We start from the raw sequence: 18489 nt of genomic DNA, 5'->3' as shown, positions 1-18489 counted from the left end.
GGGAAAGTGGCTATTTACAGAATAAGCATAACATGAATAACCATACCGGGGGATTGGACTGTGGAGAAGTCCATTCTCCGTGTTACCTCATTGTTCAGTTCATCGGAATGCCCAGAGGATGCCCGGATGCCATGAAACAACGGTCATTTGAGAAAGTGGATGTTGATTTTGGCCACAGGAGGAGGAAGTGGACGTTTGAGGATCAGGCACGAAAAGAAAATTAGAGAGAAACGCAACACACACAAAAACCAAGACGGGTGCGCCTCCTTGGCATCGTTTGACAATCGACTTTGCTGTGGCACTCTGGCGTCGAACCCCGTACTGGATCCAGCAGTGTACCACAGGCGCGAAATAATGCCTTGGCGACTTGGCGGAGTGGATGTGGAAAAGAAGTGCCGATCTGGTTGTCGAAATTTAGGGGAAAGAAGGAAGTGAAGCTAGCATGGATGGGCATGATTTTCATCCAATGTAAGCTTCAACTGCCGTCCGCACTTTGCAGGCAGGAGGGATTTCCCGGTTCTGTAATCTTCTTCCCCAGACAACAAATGAGCAAGCCACGGGTTACGAAAGGTAGTCTCGCACTCTTTGGAAACGAATCGAATTGAAGTAGGCGGGATGGCTGGCACTCGCAAACCAGCCAACTGCTCCAAATGGGAACCCAACTTTTCCTGACTTGGCTGCTTGTGCTGTGGACAAGATCGGGGGTGGCTGCAGGCTGCAGCACTTTGGCAGAGTCCAGTTTCACAGTTTCAAATCCAGACGCGCCTGCGAAAGGGGGACAAGACGCCGCCCGCAGGCGATCACATCCGACGTCGCAGACTGTCTAAGAAGCAATGGATTCCGACGGTGAGCGGCGAGTAAGAAGCTCAGGTAGTGGCCGATGTGAAATAATCAATATCCTCATCAGGAAAGCGTATGATTGAGGCAGTTATGTGGGTAAGATATTTGAGAAAATGGAAAGTGGAAAAAAGAAGCAAAAGACAGGACTGGAGTTTGGGTCTTGGCGTGCCGTGGTCCACAAACTTGAACGTGCGAGCTTCATTATGGGAGAACAAGGCTAGATATACTCCAGAACTTGCGTGGAATTTACAAACCTTAGCAATACCTAGCTAGCTAGGTAGGTAGGTAGGTAGATATCTGTGCTGCTCCTGTTTTCTTTGTCAATGAGAGGGACCAAAAATATTAGTAGACTTTAGAGGCGTTACGCTCTTCGCCAACGCTCCTCTTTGTATTGTAGCTTGGCGCAACCAACAGAAATAGCTTAAGCTGTTCTCGATAAAAATCCTGATTTGTGGGCTCAAAGTGCGTTGTGGTGGTGCCATTTGTCTACTAGATAGCTTAGGTAGTTGCCTTTGCTTGCCTTGCAAGGCTCTCAGAATCTGCTTGCCAGGGACAAAAATACTCTAGACGCCAAGGCAGTTAAGTACAACGACCTCTTTAGGGCTGCCGCTCGGGTGCGTTGATTTCAACTCGACTTGACTCCAACCGGGCATATCTTTATTTGCACAGCTGCTTCGACAAACAAACAGCCTGCTTGCCGCTTTTCGGTTGTCCGCCGGCGGATCGTTCCCGAAGGATCGACGCCGGTACCGGTATTCGGAGGATTAAGTGCGACCCGGAAGCTGGTACGCCGCCCCCCTTTACAGGGCTTTGAATGCAAGTCATTGAAAGGCGACTATCTGGAGTTCCCAGTCAAGTCTAGTGGCGGCTTTTATGTTCCCCGGTGATTAGAGGCCGAATGCCGCCGTTTCTCAAACATATGGAATAAACAGCTTCTTGCGGAATCAAGCGTAGCTAATGTTATAAGTCTCGGCGACATGCACTATGTAGGCAAGACTTGGGTAACTCCCCTCCCTCTTAATCGGCGTGCTACTGTTCTTCATTATTTCAAATCGTGGACGCGTTATTGAAGTTGGCCGTGCTTTGTACGATTTGGGGTTCAAGTTGAAATTTTTGCCTCGAGCTTGCCGGCACGTTCCCTGTTTCTTTCCGAAAATTTTCTGATGAGATTTTGGAGAAATTTGAGAATATTTTGGGGACTTTGAATTTTTGAGGCAATGGTTAAAGGGCAACTTCATTTTTACGTTGTAAGGTTGAGTGGAAGCCTGTGAGGAAAGTTCAATCCCGAAAGATTTCAATGCCACAGCAAACCCTAGCTGATTTGAGTACGTTTTTTTGGTGGGCCCAGGCCACTGAGTGCATCGATCTGCCCAATCATGATCGTTATTTAGGTCCAGCTTTTCCCGATTTCAGATCTCACTCAGGTCCTCGACCCACAACACTTCGGAGTACGTGTGCTGCTGTATCTGAACTGAGGGAACTGGGCACTTGAGCGCGCGGGTACACCCTCAAACCACTTTGAGAAAAACCTCGCGTAATAAAACAATTGTCCAACTCAGTCCATGGGTTATATAAGTTGGATGGCGAGTCCTTACCAGTCTCAGCCTGGTGAAAATACTTACCCTGCACCCTGCTTTGTTTACTCGTCTGGCTTTGTTCAACCTTGCAGGTGTTTTGACCAGTCGAATCGCGTCTGATGGCGCCGCACTTGAGGCTGCAGCCAACTGCCAACAGCGAACCGTCAATCAAACTGCCAATCACCAAGCCGATCGAATCTACCCCAAATCTCATGTCACCATCGTTAACTGGACCTCAGCCGCATTTGGCGGCACCAACCAATAATGTCGGCGTGGCTGAAGCTGTGGTATCGCAGCCGAACGCGACAGAGCCCAAGCAACGTGTCAAAATGAAACGTACCTCAGGGATCCAAGCTGCCAGGATTGGACACGCTCTTAAGACGAGCGCCACCACGTCCGCCCTAAGTCATGGAATGCATCGTCCTCTTCCAGGCAAACAATCTGCTTCCGTACATGGCATTTCTGGGAGAAATGTACGGAAATCTCGACTTTCTCCAGCACGCCGGTCCCCGGCCCGGATCAACAGCGATTTAACGGATGAGGATGAAGATGAAGTGAGGTCTACCTCCGCCCGCAGCTCTCATCTGGGAAAGCGAGATCGAAACTCCTCAGATGACTCGGAAAGTGAGACAGTGGAGTTAAATATCAAAAAGATCAAAGGTCAGTACAAATAATATTACCAACGAAAGCAATATTTACTTTCGACTGAAATTATTATCACTCATATTTAGCTGGTGCTGGAACTTGCGTCACATAAACGAGACCTGGCCACAATACTACAACTCCAAGAATTGAAATGTTTACGTGCGCTAATTATATTGTAGGTTCTACTTTACCTGAACCTCTCCTAGAGGATACGCATGGTAGGCCTTACGTGATTTACGAAGGTAAGTGATATAAAAGACGCAAACACTCCTTTCTTTTGCCTAAACGGCCAGCTGACTCTAAAAAAAAAAAAAAAAAAAAAAAAAAGGCGATTTCGGAAGGACGGATACACGGGGTGCTCTTATTCCCGAAGGTTATAGCACCGGTACAAAAGACCACAAGGTTACATGGCCATGCCCGGTCCGAAGTTGTAGTCTCGACTTAGAATCACTCACAGCTTTGGGCGACCATTTCTCGGTATGATCCCTTGGTGCCTTGTAGGCCGATTATTCCGTAGTGTTTGTGCAATGCTAAACACTCGATTAATTACAGAGATCTCATCGCTCTACTACTTTCAACGACAACCGAGATGGCTCATTGTCAAAGCTCGGGACGTATGGCCGTCATGAAGAAAATTTACCTGGAATTGTCGTCTCACAAGTACCGCAGACCACCGACAGCAAAGACTTCACGCGAATGAACAACGGGGGCAGTATAAAACCCAATGAACCGCGGTTTACCGACAGCCCTGGATATAGATTTCCCACTCCATCCATAGAAAATGGCTTGGCCAGTTCGTTGAACGGTGCAAAGGTTAATCAACGCACCAGCAAGGGCCACCTAAACGCCCTTCGCCCCGAGATAATTTCGGCAACTCGACAACAAGCTAATTCTTCAAGGCTGAAGCAAAAATATCACGGCAAGCTAGATACCCTGTTTAAGGAACGAGAACGAAATTTGAAAGAAGATTTCCAGCTCCGCAACTATAGTCCCAGTCAACGAACATCTGCCGTTGCGTCAATATCAGAAGGTTCTACTCCGGCACCAATACACGATCAAGCTACTGTGACGAGTCAGAGGTCACCTGTGGCTATGGCGGCAAAGTTAACTCGTAAAGCGGTTGAGACGCCCATTCCAATCCCTACAGCAGGTCAGAGGGTTGTCCACCAAGCCAAGCTGCCAGATGATCTGGCGGAAACAGCGTCACTAGCAAAAACAATTGCCCCTACGAATATTTCCAAAAACCGCGAAACGGATTCGTTTAATTTGCCATCCGGCAACGCCGAATCGGCATGGAAGTTTTGTCTAAAGTACATCCAAAATGATGAGCACAAAAGAAGCATACCGGATAGACAATACGTTAAAGAATTCCTCCAAATGCCTTTCGTCCGCGAAATGCAGTGGAACGAACTGTGGCTGAAGGATCATCCATGGAAAGACTCATGTCCGCGAGATATCTCTTCATTGCTAATGCACAGGAGTGGCGAGGTATCCCCCAATCCTTGCGAACGGTGCTCGAGGAAGCTGGGACCATATTCTGGGTGCATCACAATCCCTCTAGGACTGTGCCCGGCCACTCAGAGCATGATATATTCATGGTAAGTTGTCTGGCTGTGGCTCTTTGATTACTTTTTACCTTAGCGAATGTCACAGACTACGGTTGATGCTATGTGCTAACGTGAGGGTCTTTCCATAGCTCGAATTGCCTGTACCACTCCAGCCAGAGACTTTGCTCACTTCAACCGCAGTTGAAATCAGAGTTTCAACTACGATTTCCGGATTTTGATCGGAAACAGGAAAAGGTGCTGATGCAGACGCATCTGGAGAATGACAACAGGGTCACCTCCCCAGAGTTGATCGATCCGGATCCGCCTTCTTCGGCTTCACCCGAGACTGTTGTTAATCGAAGCAGAGGTCCCCCTATAAACTATAACATAAAAAGACTTTCAAAGAGTTCGATGGGGGCTGGTCGAAGCAAGGACTCTAGAGCCAGGTCTCGGGAAGCCCCAGACCCCTTGAATGAAGATGATGAAGAGCCCCATGCCTCTCCCAAGCTGCAACGGCCCACGAATTCCGAATTTGGTATAAACAGTGCAAGCGGCCGCAAGGTATCTCATGTGCCTTTGCCAAGTCGCTTGCAGTCAAAGGGTTCGGGCGTCCCCAATGGGGCCGCTTCTGCTCATTCAGCCGCCAACTCTGCGCCGGAAAATAATGCCCCAGCGAAGGAGCTTGATGAAAAGATGGAGACTTGGGAGGTTGGCCCGGGGTTTGTTCGCAACGAGGAATCTGACAGTAAGTCCCAATTATTTGTACATTCTGAAACACAATTTCTTCATCTGACCGATACTTTCCGCAGAAATTGCCTTTTCAACCGCGTATTTGAACGGCCTGTCGTCAGTTCGAATTGCAGACGGGGTATCATGCCGTCTCGAGTTCTTAAAGGCTGGATGTTCAAGGAATTTCGATTCAGAGAATACGCTCCGAATATGCTGGGTCAGCAGCGGAAAGGTGGAGGTGGAGCTGGACGGCAAGAAGTTCAGCGTGGGCGGGCCGGGAGGAATCCTCAAACTAAACAAGGGCGCAAAGGCAGTTGTGTCCAACAACCGCTATATCGATGCCTGTTTGCAGATCACCGCGGTTGCTATTGAGGATTAGCCATCCGGTTGCCTTTGTATTTTGTTTTTGCAGCCCTTGGAATGGACTCAGCTACCTCAAACATGTATTATCACTTCGATGATTTATTAGCACAGTTGTACCCTGGGCTATGCCAAGTCGGGTACCATTGACTTTTGTGGCTCAGTCTGGAGCTCCGAGATGCGGCGAGTGTAGCCCCGATTTTTGTCTGGGGTAGCTCCATACCATACACGCTACCGTAGAATGGCGGGAAAACATTCGGCTCCACGAGGTCTAGCTTCCACTCCAGCATTAGGCAGGTATCCATCCCGTCACGCCACTGGGCGAGTCAATTATTTTCAACTCGCTAAAAAAGGTTCACAGTCATTCGACATCCCATGTCTGCTTTGCCGTAGAAGCAAAAGTTGCGAGACACACCGTCATTCCAGCTATATTCTTCGCCATTGCTTTATTTATTTCGCAGTAATTCCTGTTCTTCCACAGATAATCAATTGTCCAAACAGACAAACCAATCAGGATGCTTTCAACCATGAGAATTGCCTCGCGGCAGGTCGCCGGTAGGCGGATGGCTGTCCGCCCTCTTGCTGCTTTGCGCCCAGCTTCAACTTGGGCCAACGTCCAGATGGGCCCTCCAGTACGTCAATCCTTTTTGTATTTTTTTTTTTCTCGGGGTTTTGTAAACCAGGAAAAGTACCCAATCGAGTTTCTTGCATATTTTGCTAACCAAACGCTTCTCTGTTTGCTTTAGGATGTGAGTCGACGAACAATGCCACGAGACCCCCGACCGAGCAGGATAGCGCGCGATGCGAACACTTTTACTGATTGTCAAGCACGTTTGATTTGCCTATGATCAGGCCATTTTGGGTATGACAGCATTCATTCTTTAACTATTCGAATATCAACTTTCGCTGACTAATTTGTTGTCATTGCTTAGGTATCACTGAAGCTTTCAAGGCCGACAGCAACAACAAGAAGATCAACCTCGGTATGCTTGCTTTCCAACCTCCCGTCCCCTCAGCCATGCATCGACCAGAGTCATCTCGTACTGCGCAACGCCACGCAATCCGACAATTTCATTCGGCTCCGCACTGACACTGGCAATCACCCGCTGTTACAGGTGTTGGCGCCTACCGCGATGACGCTGGCAAGCCCTACGTGCTGCCGTCAGTCAGGCAAGCCGAGGAGAAGGTTATTGCAGCTCGCATGAACAAGGAGTACGCCGGAATCACTGGTGTGCCTGAATTCACTTCAGGAGCTCTTACCCTGGCCTACGGCAAGGACTCGACCGCCCTCGACCGCACTGCCATCACCCAGTCCATTTCTGGCACTGGTGCTCTGCGCATCGGCGCCGAGTTCCTTTCCAAGTTCTACCCTGGCGCGAAGAACATCTACATCCCCACCCCGTCATGGGCCAACCACGGCGCCGTCTTCACACAGGCCGGCCTGAAGGTTGAGAAGTACCGCTACTACAACAAGGACACCATCGGCCTCGACTTTGAGGGTCTGGTCGCCGACGTCAAGGCCGCACCCAAGGGCTCCATCTTCCTCTTCCACGCCTGCGCCCACAACCCCACCGGTGTCGACCCTACTCCTGAGCAGTGGCGCGAGATTGAGACTGTCGTCAAGTCGGCCGGTCACTACGCCTTCTTCGACATGGCTTACCAGGGATTCGCTTCAGGTGACATCCACAAGGACGCTTTTGCGCTGCGCCACTTCGTCGCCCAGGGTCACAACGTCTGCTTGGCCCAGTCCTTCGCCAAGAACATGGGTCTGTACGGCGAGCGCGTCGGTGCTTTCTCCATCGTGTGCGACTCGGCCGAGGAGAAGAAGCGCGTTGACTCGCAGCTCAAGATCCTCGTGCGCCCCATGTACTCGAACCCCCCAATCCACGGTGCCAGGATCGCCGCCCAGATCCTCAACACCCCGGCCCTCTACGACCAGTGGCTGGCTGAGGTCAAGGGCATGGCTGACCGCATCATTACCATGAGGGCTCTGCTTAAGGAGAACCTTGAGAAGCTCGGCAGCAAGCACGACTGGTCCCACATCACCAGCCAGATTGGCATGTTCGCCTACACCGGTCTGACCCCCGAGCAGATGGAGCAGCTCGCCAAGAGCCACTCGGTCTACGCCACCAAGGACGGCCGTATCTCGGTCGCTGGTATCACCAGCGAGAACGTTGGCCGTCTTGCTGAGGCTATCTTCAAGATCAAGGGTTAGATGGTAATGGCGAGCAGGCGCGTGGTGAAAAAGAATTTCTGTGAAGGGTGGCTTTGCGTCGGCAACTGTGTTTTTTTCTGCAAGATAACCCGCAGGTGAGGAAAAGATTCGCCGGCTGTATTCTCTTTTTTTCTGGGATTCTTTTAGATGTACATCAAAGCTTTCTTTCCATTTCAATCTACGTCGACGAACTGGATAGATCTCCTTGGGTTGCTCTAGAACATAGACGACAGCATCAAGCCAGGTGTATAACAGAAAAATCGAACCATCTTCAAGACCATGTATGAAACTTTACTGGTCTAGGGGGCCGCCCAGCTCAGGCACGATCTAACCTGTCTAGATCCCTTTTAACTTCATTGATTTGTCTTCCCATATCATGATACGTCTTTGCCAGGTCTCTCATTGCCTTCTCCTTCTTACCCATCTCCACCTCACCGTCCTCATCATCACCCTCTACAACTCCATATTCAGCGAGCTCCGCCCGGCGCGCCCGACAGGCCTCGAATACCCTGACCTTGGAGTCCCGCAGGTGCGCAGCGTACGCCTCTAGCGCCTCGCCCGCCTCGGGCGAGTACACGTTGCGCCGCGCGCGGTACAACGCTGCCTTAGCCTCGGCCTCGCCCTGGCGCGCCGACAGCGCCACCTCAGCGGCCCGGAGCTCCAGGCTGCGGGCCGACGCGCCGTGCTTGGCCTCAAGCGTGCGCGCCAGACTGCCGAGCGTCTGCGCCTCGAGGTCGAGCAGTTTTTGCACCGCGGTGGCGGCGGCTAGCCGCTCGCGAGACAGCTCTGCCTTGGCGGTCGCAAGCGCGGCGTGGCTGGCCGTGATGCCCGGTCCCAGTGTCGGGAGGTGCCGGTGGAGGTAGGATGGGTTCGTGGTCGGGTTGGTGTGCCGCGCCAGGCTCAATGCTGCCTGGTGCAGGGATGCCGAGACTAGGTCGCCGAGCTGGGGGAGGAGGGATGGGAGGTCGCACAGCGGAGGGGAGGTGAGGAGGAGGGTCGGGTCGGCGAGGAGGGTTTCTACCTCGGGAGTCGGGGTGAGGAGCGGCGGAAGGAGGAATAGTAGATCGAGGAGTGGCTCGGGTAGCTCTGACGCCCCCGCGGGTCTCGAGCCGGATGTGGTCCTCCGGGCTGAAGCGGACGGTAGAGGCGGCGGTGTGGCTGTGGAGAGGGCATGAACAAGGAGATGTTGCTTAGCAGCATTGAGGCGGTGTGCTTTTAGTTTCTGTATTTGAAGTAAGCTCAGTGCAGTATTAGCAAGTGCTGATATGGATCAAGAACAACTCAATCTCCCCAAGGAGTTATGTGACGTCTACACGGACCTGTCGAGTAGCTTCTCGTTCCTTATTAGAGGGGTCGTTTTTGCTAGAGCCATCGGGGTTGAGGATGGCCGTGGTCAAGGTGTTGTAGAGAGTTGCAAACTCAGGATTCTCTTGAAGAAGCGCATCTTCAAGCGGGGGAAGCATGACGCTGTCTGCATCAGTTTCCTTTTGATATTGCCGAAAGCTCCAATCGCGTGTCACAGAGCGGTCGATATTAATTCGCGGGGAGTTTTGGTTAGCGGCGGGACTATGTCGCGAGGCCACGTGATAGGTCCCGATTTTTAGGAGCTCCACCTTTTGCTGGGCTTGCCGGGGGTCTCACCCCTGTCGGCCTCGACGTCGAAAATTTGGCCGACACTGGAACGAGCTCCATTCAGCTTCAAGTGAGAGAGCATCCAACTCTCAGCAAATTGTTACGACAGCCTCAGAGCTGGCCTCATACCTGGTGCATCACTCTTAGTCCGACCCACAGCCACCTTTTCCTCCAAACCTCTTGTCTATCAGTCTTGCATCTAGGTGGGGAAAAAAAAGGAGCCAAAACCGAACACACAATGCCACCCTCCCGCGCCCTCGCCGGAGGCGTGGCCTTCCTCTCCTCTGCAGCTCGCGGATCCCGAGCCTCGACCTCGGCGCTGCGCCAATTCACAACAACGACTGCCTCGCCTTACAAGCAACCCAAGGGCCCCGCGACGCGCGAGCTGCCCATCCCGTCACCGTCGGCACAGCACCCCGAGATCCCAGCTTACCCCTTTGGTCCGCGGGCGACGTACAAGCAGTCCAACAAGGGCCTGTACGGGTCGGCGTCGATCCGGTTCGGCAACAATGTGTCGGAAAAGTACAACGTGAAGACGCGGCGCAAGTGGCGACCCAATGTGCAGACGCGGCGGCTGTACTCGGAGTCGCTGGGTCAGATGATCAGGACCCGCGTCACCACGAGGGTACTACGGACCATTGACAAGGTCGGTGGCCTCGACAACTACCTGCTCGGCACAAAGACCCAGAGGCTCAAGGACCTGGGCCCTTGGGGATGGAGGCTCAGGTGGCGCATCATGCAGACCCCTAAGGTCCGGGCCATGTTTGCCCGCCAGCGCGAGGAGCTTGGCCTGCCGCCCCAGGGCGCCGTGCAGGAGTTCTTGCCCGAGGGGGAGACGGCTGAAAGCCTCATGAGGCAAACGGACGAGATGCTCAGTCGCGAGGATGAGTTTGAGATTGGTGAGCAGGAGGCGGATGTCCACGTGGATGTTGTGCCAGATAACTTCATGGCCGAGGAGAAGAGGCCGAGCGGCGCAGAGGTGAAGAACCTGTAGGAAGAAAGCAAGGGCCATTTCGTCTTATGTTGAAAAGGCTCCGTGTATCATACTGTAAGGGTTTATGACTACTTAGAGCTCTGGGTGCGTCATAAAACGATTTTGTAACATACGCTTGCTACGCAAGTTCGGGCTTTATAGTACTGAAGCTTCTTTTTCTGTTCATTTTTTATCTCAAAGCCTAAAAGCGCCTGTAATGGTATACCTCCAAATCATCTCGATATTTGCTCCCGTCTTTTGTATGAGTTTATGCTGCTTGTACAGAAACGCCATAATTTTCTATATCTATCACAAACAACAACCACTCCGTCCCCATCCTGAGATTTTTTTATTTCTTTTGTTAAAACCTGAGGTCCCATCCAATGACGGGGCCAATCCTTGGCAACTCATCCGCAACACTCTGTACGTCCTTGTCACCACGTCCGCTGAGGCAAATGACGACGTCCTCGTCCTTGCCCATCGTCTTTGCCAACTCGACGGCGCCGTATATGCCGTGCGCCGACTCGAGTGCCGGGATGATGCCCTCAAGCTGGCTGATGAGCCTAAAGGCCGTAAAGGCCTGCGCGTCCGTGGCGTTGACGAACTTGGCCCTCTCGCTGTCCTTCCAGTTTGCCAGCTCAGGACCCACACCAGGGTAGTCGAGACCAGCCGACACCGAGTGGGTGTCGGTGATCTGACCGTGCTCGTCCTGCAGCACATACGTCCTCACGCCGTGAAGAACGCCCTTGGTGCCAGCCGAAAGGGTTGCACTGTGCCTCAGAGTCTCGACACCGTCGCCCGCCGCCTCAACTCCCAGCAGCTTGACGCTCGGGTCGTTGCTGAAGGGGTAGAACATGCCGACGGCGTTGGAGCCGCCACCGACGCACGCAACCACTGCATCGGGCAGCTTGCCCTTCAGCTTCATCATCTGCTCCTTTGTCTCCTTACCAATGACGGACTGGAACGTCCTCACAATGGTGGGGAACGGATGCGGTCCAATGGCCGAACCGATGATGTAGTGCGTGGTGTCAAGGTCGACAACCCAGGACCTCATGGCCTCATTGACCGCGTCTCTGAGAGTCTTGGTGCCCGCCTCGACCGGGACAACCTTTGCACCCAAAAGCCGCATGCGGAAGACGTTGAGGGCTTGCCGCCGCACGTCCTCGGCGCCCATGTAGACGGTGCACTCCATGCCGAATTTGGCACACACCGTCGCCGTCGCGACACCGTGCTGACCGGCGCCCGTCTCGGCAATGATGCGCGTCTTGCCCAGCCTCCGTGCGAGCAGCAGCTGGCCGAGCGCATTGTTAATCTTGTGGCTACCGGTGTGGTTCAGGTCCTCACGCTTCAGCCAGATCCGGGCACCGCCGGCATGCTCCGTCAGCCTCTCGGCGAGATGCAGCTGGCCCGGTCGGCCCATGTAAGGGTAGTAAGACCTGTACTCCTCCCAGAACGCCGGGTCGTCGATGATCTTGTTGAAGCCCTCCTCCAGCTCCGACAGGCAGTCCATGAGCGACTCGGGCACGTACTGACCGCCAAACTCGCCGAACCGGTCGGGGATCTTGCCATGCATGGCCGCGAGCTGCGCAACCAGGTCCGCGTCGTTCTCGCCCTGGCCCGCGGTGCTGCCCGAGAGCTTGGCGCCCACCTCGTCTCCTGTCTTGGCCTTCTCACTGTGGTCCGCCGCCGGGGCAACTGTGACCTCAGCGACGTCCTCGGCCGAAGCCCGCCCGCACAGGTAGGAGCAGTACTCCCGCACCGCCTCCAGGCCCTTGCCAGGCTCGGCCTTGGCCAGCGTCGTGATGATTTGGCTGCCGACGACGACACCGTCCGCCAGCCCGCCGACCGAGAGGAAGTGCTCCCGGGTCGAGACGCCAAAGCCCACAGCCGCCGGCCTGTTTCCACTGTACTTCTTTACCCGCGCCACCAGCTCCGGTAGTGCCTGGTTGAGGGTTCCCGTTGCGCCCGTAACACCCTGCCGTGAGACGACGTAGATGAAGGAGTCGGCGAGCTGGCAGAGGAGTCGCATACGAGCGTCGGACGTTGCTGGTGCAATCAGGGGTACGTATGAGAGTCTAGTCATGATTCGGCTTCCTGTGAGTAAGGGGCAACAACATGAACCGGGCGCTGAGAGTGCGGTTGGTTCTTACCCAGCAACGGTGCAGAGCTTGCGGAAAGAAACCGCCTCCTCAGGTGGCAAGTCGACGAGGATGAAGCCGTTGACGCCGGCCTCCTTGCAGTCCTGCAGCAGCTTTGCCTCGCCGTACGCCCGGAGTGGGTTGTAGTAACCCATCATCATGACGGGCGCCTTCAGACCCTGCTTTCTTGCGTCACGGACCATCTGAAGTGTTGAGGAAAGGGTGACGCGGTTCTTGAGCGCGATCTACGGGGCCATAGTATCTACGTCAGTACAGGAATATCATTTCCATCCCCCCAAATCTTTGGATCAGCTTACAGTGTTGGCAGTCTGGATTGTTGGTCCGTCGGCAATGGGGTCAGTGAAGGGGACACCGAGCTCGATAACGTCTGTATGTGTGTTTGGCAAACGGTCAGCATCTGGCTAGCATACCACCCATCATAGTAACTGAAGGTTCCAATGAACTCACCGGCGCCGCCCTGCTCCATGGCCAACATAATACCGGGCGTGTCCTCGGCCTTGGGGTAGCCAGCGGTGACATATGTGACAAGCGCTGGCTGTGGGCGCAACGCAACAGAGTGTCAGCAGCAATCAATGGCATTGTTGCGAAGCCATTGGCACACAAGAACATACCCTGCCGCGGGCCTTGCACCGCTCAAAAGTCTGGTTGATGTGTTCCATGATGCCCCGCGCTTTTGCTTGTGCAATTGGTTTTGTCTTTGCGAATCTTGTAGAGAATCACACAAAATGCCTGGTAAGCAATGGATAAGAGTTGGGCTGTCCTCTACTATTTAATCTCACTTTTTTTTGGCCCGAGGTGTAGTCACCGTTCTTGAGTCACACAAATTCCGTCCCTGTTCCTGGCGCTGTTGAACATTCTTTAAAGCAGCCCGTTAATTACAAGCGCTTTATTATGGGATGACCCCACCATTCTTCCGTCACACGCCACCAAGCCGATTCCGGAGCATCCAGATCCAGGGTCATTACTGTACATCCTGCAGGTGGCTTTCATGGTAGGTACATCCTTGTCCCCTCCATTTCTATGATGAAATATGTAAATTTTGATCCAAAAAGTCTTCAGTTTCCACTTTGACACAATTTCTCACTTTGTGTTCACCAATACCTTCTACGCTGATTGTTGATGTTACAGTTTTGAAAATTCATTACAAGTCTTTTCTTCCTCTTCTTACCCCCCCAGTACCAATCTTTTAAGGTGCGGTGCAATCTTCAGCCTGAATAGGCGTACCCGCATTCAATTAAAAGTCCCATTTGGGCCTGATCCGAATAGCGCTTATATGCAGGGTGCACTTGGCTTCAGTTCATCAGTCATCAGATGTCAGAAGTTCTTATACGCAATCTAAAATAGCCAAACGGACTTTATTTATTGTTTCGCAGTGACTCATTTTGTGTCCGGGTATCAACTAGTAGGCCAAAAGAACGTAAAGAAGAAAAACTAAGGTAGTCGACAAACTGTGCGAAAAGGTATCTCGTTCTGTAAACACAATTGCCAGATTGACTGAATCCACGCATAGGACATAACAAGATGACTTTTAGGAAAATTAAGCTTTAGATCGGGTTGTGCGATCTGACGTGAAAGATGGAAAACAAAACCGTCAAGCAGGAGCTTTATACCCATCTATCCAAACTCCACAGAAACCAGCCCGAACCCAGGCACAGCCTGGCTGAAGCAGACTGGCCGCCTGTTACGCAGAAAAAGAGACAAGATAAAGGAAGACAGAGGAGAAAAAGGAAGGCACCTCACATAAAGTTGCGTTCCTTCTCTGCGGCATAATGTGTGACTTCGGGTGACCTAGCATGGCCATAGGTCCCATTGCTGACATCCTTCGAATACGCCGGATGCATTTGTTGCCCCTGTCCTTGCGCTGCGTAATCCGGCGCTTGGGACTTTTCACTGTATCCGGCCTTCTCCCCGTAGGCGCCAGACTCCCAATCGTCATTAGGCCTGTATGCCCTCCTCTGGGTAGCCGAGAGGGGGGAGTCGCCTGTCATCCTTGGGCTACCTGGTTCCACCTGGCCCTTGTAGCCGCCGCCCTCCCCGCGCGTTTTCGTCGGCCCAGTAATGTTGAGCAGCGCACGAATGACGCCAACAAGGACGACGATGACATAGAGGAGAAGTAGACCAGCCGAAACGAGAGCGTCTTGAATGATTCCGTTCTCCAGATATCGAATGACCTTGTATATGGCATCCGTGATCTCATCGGTGGTTACGGTACTTGGGCTTGACAAAAATGACTTCATCTCCTTGTCTCCATCAATACTCTTCTCCGCGCCTGCAGAGAAAGTGTCGTTGGGGAACAGAGGGAAGGAGACCTTGGCATGCTCGTGTACCCAGGTGATACCCTTCTCGACAGCTTCGATCTTGAGCCCAATCAGGCAGCGAACAACGTTCTTGACGGTATCGTGCAGGACAGTACCCGAAAAGACAGAGTCGAGGCGCTTGTTCATTTCGGTGGTGAAGACGTTCAGTGTGTTGTTGACAGCCGAGGTGGCGGTCCTGACGACGCCGAAGACGTCCTGGTTGATTCCATCCGTGTACTTGAGAATGACGCCGTTGCTGTCGGCAGCCCACTTGGTTGACACACTGTCCAATGTTCGTACTACGTCGCCCGCAAAATCTCCAACTCTGTTGACCAGTGCAGGTGCCTCTTTCTTCACCATCTGCAGGATGATCCATTGGCAGAAGCACGAAAACAGACCAGCGATCGCAAGAGCGAGGACGAAAAGCGCCGGTAGAGAGGTAGCGTATGCCCAAGCCCATCGTACAAGGTATTCGCGGTTTGTCCCGTGAAACTTGTTCCCAAGCCAGATTCCGAAGCGGGAGGAGCTGGGCCGGGACGCCTGGTATATGACATCCATAGCGTCGAAGTTGCGGTTCGTCATCTGCCTTGAGAGCTCCTTCTGCTCGCGGTACCGCCGGATCTCCAACCAGGCCATCGGAATGCATACCAGAAGAGCAAGGATAGGGATGACGACCAGGAAGGCAATCTTGGCCGTGTTGGCGATGCTGTAGAGGCCATCGAAAAAGTCGCGGATAGCCGAGTTGTCGGAGCAGAACGAGAGTGACTGCTTTTGGGCAAGCGGGAAAAGGTCTTTGGGCATAGCCCATTTCTCCGAACTCTGGTTGAGCTCCTTGCGGGCCAGGTCGAAGGGAATCTTGAGGGCGTCCTTTGCAAACTTCTGAACATCATCAAAGTCCGGTGTCTTGTCCTTCATGTCCTTGAGAGTCTTGACAAAGTCCTCGCTGTCAACCTTGATATCCTCCAAGTCCTTGACCTTGGCAGCGATATCAAGCTTGGGAATGTTAATCCCACCGCCACCACCACCACCGCCAAATATACTGCCGATGTTGGTACCCGCGTTGATCTTGTCGAGCACATCGTTGACAGTCTTCTGGAAGCCGTCGACCTCAGACTTGATACCGTCTGTGATCTTCTTCATTGCGTCGTTCATGACCTTGGTTGCGCCCTCCGCCGCACCAATGCCGATGTCGAAAGAGCCATGGATAAAGGCTGCAATGAGGCAGACATAGGTGCCGACGTAGAAGTTGATGGCAAAGTAGATGATCTGCTCCACCGCAGTCATGATGAGCATGAGAACCTGAACCATACCACTGATAGCACTGGCGATGCTCTCGGTGGCGACTTTGTTGACGCCGACAGACAGATAATGCGGCATGGAGGCCATGGCACTGCCGATGTCCTCAACTTTGGTGCAGGAGGATAATGCTTTGACCTTTGCGTCGCCAATGTTTTCGATCAGTCCGGCGATGAGGATTATGACTCGTACCAGAACGAGGAGAAGCAGGATCGTCCACTTGTTCATCCATATCTGGGATAACCTCGCTTTGAGTCCAAGGAAAGGAGCAGGTTGTCCACCCGTCCGGACGGAAGGCAAGTGGCGTGCCTCGTTGTGAAGATCTTGATCCTGTGTGTCAACAGGCCTGCTCCGCAGGTTCATAGGTAGCTTTGGGAATGCCATGATGGCAGTTTGCGTGATTTAAATGAATGTCCTGGTGTTGTAGCTTTTGTTGAATGTTGGTATTAGTGGTTTGGTTCAGGAATGAAATGAAAATAGACAAGAGACAAGAAATGAAAGAAAATCTAGACGTTTGGTGTCTTGGGTATCGTGAGACTTGGAAGAAATATTAGAGAAGAGAGAGATCCATAGGCAGCCTAGCCAGTGGTGGAAAGGAGGCAAACGATGGAAAAGGAACAAAGAAAACTGATCACTCCAGGTGAACAAAAGAAATCCCAAGGTCACAACGATAAATTTTGTGAGCAACAAGCCATGACTTTCTGGTGAGAGGCAGCAAATCACAAACGTCAAATCCGGTGATTCGAAAGGAAAAGAGTGAAAGTCAAGAACAATAGGGTGAACAATAGGATGTATATGAATGCATGGTGAATGGGCGCAACTTGCACTGAAAGCCACTCAATAGGGCTCAATAGAAAACATAATTGGCTGAGACTGAGTGGGGCATTGCCAAAAGCGGGTTTGGGTGAATGTAGACAACGGTGAGTGGTGGGCAGATAAGGTCGACTTACACCAGACAAAAGGCCCAAGACAAGACCAGGGGTGAAAATGGAAAAAAGACAGACAGCCCACTTGAATGACCACAAAACGATTGCGCAGGGGCTAAGGCTGATGCCAAAATAGCAACTCGCTTTGTTTCGTTGACAGCGACTGCCAGAAACCTGGGCAACCTGTGTTCTTTTTTCTTTGTCGCGCGGTTCGTTGATGCGATTCGAAGTGGCAGCGTTGCCGGCGGCTCTAAGCGCCCACGTACAGAGCGCCTCGTCCAATGGATTGTCCTCGCGGGTGCAGATTCACCCTGGCCCCGAAACAGCGGCAACAAAGAGCCACTTAATCTTGGAGTCTTGCTCTCTGCTCGGCTGACCGTTCAGAGAGGGCTGAGCAGTAATGCCAAGCAAGATATAAAGACTGGTAGGTTATTGCAGTGCGTGCTCCTGTTTGTTTGTCGTTTCGAGCTTGCTCAACTATCGTGACCGTGCGGGTGGCCTCCAGGAAGCGGAGGCTGCACGGTACCAAAGAAGCGGCGGGCTTGACTGATATAGGACGCCGTGCTCAATGGCTCTTTTTTCACTTATCATTGGGCAAGGGGACACCTCGGAGCAGATTGGTTAGAAGGTGTCCATTTTTCCAGCGCAAAAGTCGCCATCCGAAGGCGGATGGCGCGCTGGAGGCTGGCATTTTAACATGGCGGACGGCTGGCGTCGGTGCCCTGTTTTGCGTATAGAATGCAACTTGACATCAGAGGACCAGGTTGTGAAGGGTCAACTTGTCGCGCCATTCGGTGACAAGCTAATGGGGGCAACAGGCTAATGCTCGGAGGGTACCTGAGTGGCTGCTGCAGAAAGGCCTCAGGGACCCTTGGCTCCACCCCGCCATCTTGGTTCAATCTGGGCTACGACTATCTTGGGTCTTGTCGTCGCTTACGTTCTGCAGGTCCGGGTTGCCGGGCTGCGATGCGGCGGGCGGCAGTGAGAGGCAGTCAAAGGCAGTATGAGCTGGAGAAGCTTCGGATATGCTGAAAAGATCGTCACTTGGCAGACTTTGGGCGCTTCTGAAGTTGTACCAAGCCCCGGCACAACATGCGTCATCCAATCGTTCCCTGATGACAAGGATGTGCCTTGCTGCACAAGGGACCCTTAGATGTGGGGCAGACAGCATCTGGCGAGAGGAATTCACGAATCTTTTCTCTTGCCAAGAGTTTTGCCACTCGCGTCGTTGTCGCCTTCCCTTTTTCTCAAAAACCGGTTTGGGCAGAGGCGACAATGTAACAACAGTCAGTC

The 18489-nt window shown here is 52.7% G+C and overlaps 8 protein-coding genes across 9 annotated transcripts; 4 read left to right on the top strand and 4 right to left on the bottom strand.

Annotated features, from left to right (window-relative positions):
* Positions 1 to 833: 833 nt before the first annotated feature.
* MGG_17174 (uncharacterized protein) lies at positions 834 to 1727 on the top strand (the record flags this gene model as incomplete). The annotated part of the gene is made up of 4 exons (XM_003716972.1): positions 834 to 857; positions 1261 to 1302; positions 1377 to 1454; positions 1530 to 1727. The coding sequence occupies 4 exons, from the start codon at positions 834 to 836 to the stop codon at positions 1725 to 1727; spliced, it is 342 nt and encodes a 113-aa protein (XP_003717020.1).
* A 554-nt stretch (positions 1728 to 2281) lies between these two features.
* Positions 2282 to 6014, top strand: MGG_06529. 2 transcript variants are annotated; one of them, XM_003716971.1, is made up of 6 exons: positions 2282 to 3077; positions 3242 to 3304; positions 3391 to 3539; positions 3615 to 4660; positions 4759 to 5354; positions 5419 to 6014. In XM_003716971.1, the coding sequence occupies exons 1-6, from the start codon at positions 2537 to 2539 to the stop codon at positions 5715 to 5717; spliced, it is 2694 nt and encodes an 897-aa protein (XP_003717019.1). In that variant the 5' UTR covers positions 2282 to 2536; the 3' UTR covers positions 5718 to 6014. The 2 variants fall into 2 exon arrangements, with proteins under 2 accessions (XP_003717019.1, XP_003717018.1); XM_003716970.1 differs by having other exon boundaries at positions 3149 to 3304.
* An 81-nt stretch (positions 6015 to 6095) lies between these two features.
* MGG_06530 (aspartate aminotransferase) lies at positions 6096 to 8083 on the top strand. The gene is made up of 4 exons (XM_003716969.1): positions 6096 to 6334; positions 6445 to 6529; positions 6631 to 6681; positions 6814 to 8083. Exons 2-4 carry the CDS (start codon positions 6463 to 6465, stop codon positions 7911 to 7913), a joined length of 1218 nt encoding a protein of 405 aa, XP_003717017.1. The 5' UTR covers positions 6096 to 6334; positions 6445 to 6462; the 3' UTR covers positions 7914 to 8083.
* Positions 7813 to 9411, bottom strand: MGG_14857 (uncharacterized protein). The gene is made up of 2 exons (XM_003716968.1): positions 9233 to 9411; positions 7813 to 9135 (listed from the first exon to the last, which is right to left on the bottom strand). The coding sequence occupies exons 1-2, from the start codon at positions 9374 to 9376 to the stop codon at positions 8230 to 8232; spliced, it is 1050 nt and encodes a 349-aa protein (XP_003717016.1). The 5' UTR covers positions 9377 to 9411; the 3' UTR covers positions 7813 to 8229.
* Positions 9412 to 9573: 162 nt separating this feature from the next.
* MGG_14858 (54S ribosomal protein L24) lies at positions 9574 to 10772 on the top strand. Its single transcript, XM_003716967.1, has one exon. The coding sequence runs from the start codon at positions 9784 to 9786 to the stop codon at positions 10537 to 10539; it is 756 nt and encodes a 251-aa protein (XP_003717015.1). The 5' UTR covers positions 9574 to 9783; the 3' UTR covers positions 10540 to 10772.
* MGG_12805 (tryptophan synthase) lies at positions 10594 to 13484 on the bottom strand. Its single transcript, XM_003716966.1, has 5 exons — positions 13289 to 13484; positions 13125 to 13212; positions 12974 to 13044; positions 12669 to 12901; positions 10594 to 12593 (listed from the first exon to the last, which is right to left on the bottom strand). Exons 1-5 carry the CDS (start codon positions 13334 to 13336, stop codon positions 10880 to 10882), a joined length of 2154 nt encoding a protein of 717 aa, XP_003717014.1. The 5' UTR covers positions 13337 to 13484; the 3' UTR covers positions 10594 to 10879.
* Positions 13485 to 14413: 929 nt separating this feature from the next.
* Positions 14414 to 16654, bottom strand: MGG_12804 (uncharacterized protein; the record flags this gene model as incomplete). The annotated part of the gene is made up of 1 exon (XM_003716965.1): positions 14414 to 16654. The coding sequence occupies one exon, from the start codon at positions 16652 to 16654 to the stop codon at positions 14414 to 14416; it is 2241 nt and encodes a 746-aa protein (XP_003717013.1).
* Positions 16655 to 17817: 1163 nt separating this feature from the next.
* MGG_17173 (uncharacterized protein) lies at positions 17818 to 18229 on the bottom strand (the record flags this gene model as incomplete). Its single annotated transcript, XM_003716964.1, has 2 exons — positions 18034 to 18229; positions 17818 to 17918 (listed from the first exon to the last, which is right to left on the bottom strand). The coding sequence occupies exons 1-2, from the start codon at positions 18083 to 18085 to the stop codon at positions 17818 to 17820; spliced, it is 153 nt and encodes a 50-aa protein (XP_003717012.1). The 5' UTR covers positions 18086 to 18229.
* Between the last annotated feature and the right edge of the window lie 260 nt (positions 18230 to 18489).

The sequence above is a fragment of the Pyricularia oryzae genome, chromosome 4 (genome assembly GCF_000002495.2).
Source record: "Pyricularia oryzae 70-15 chromosome 4, whole genome shotgun sequence".
NCBI classification, from domain to species: domain Eukaryota; kingdom Fungi; phylum Ascomycota; class Sordariomycetes; order Magnaporthales; family Pyriculariaceae; genus Pyricularia; species Pyricularia oryzae.
Note: the sequence above shows the minus strand (reverse complement) of the source record. Positions and strands in the feature narration are given on the sequence as shown.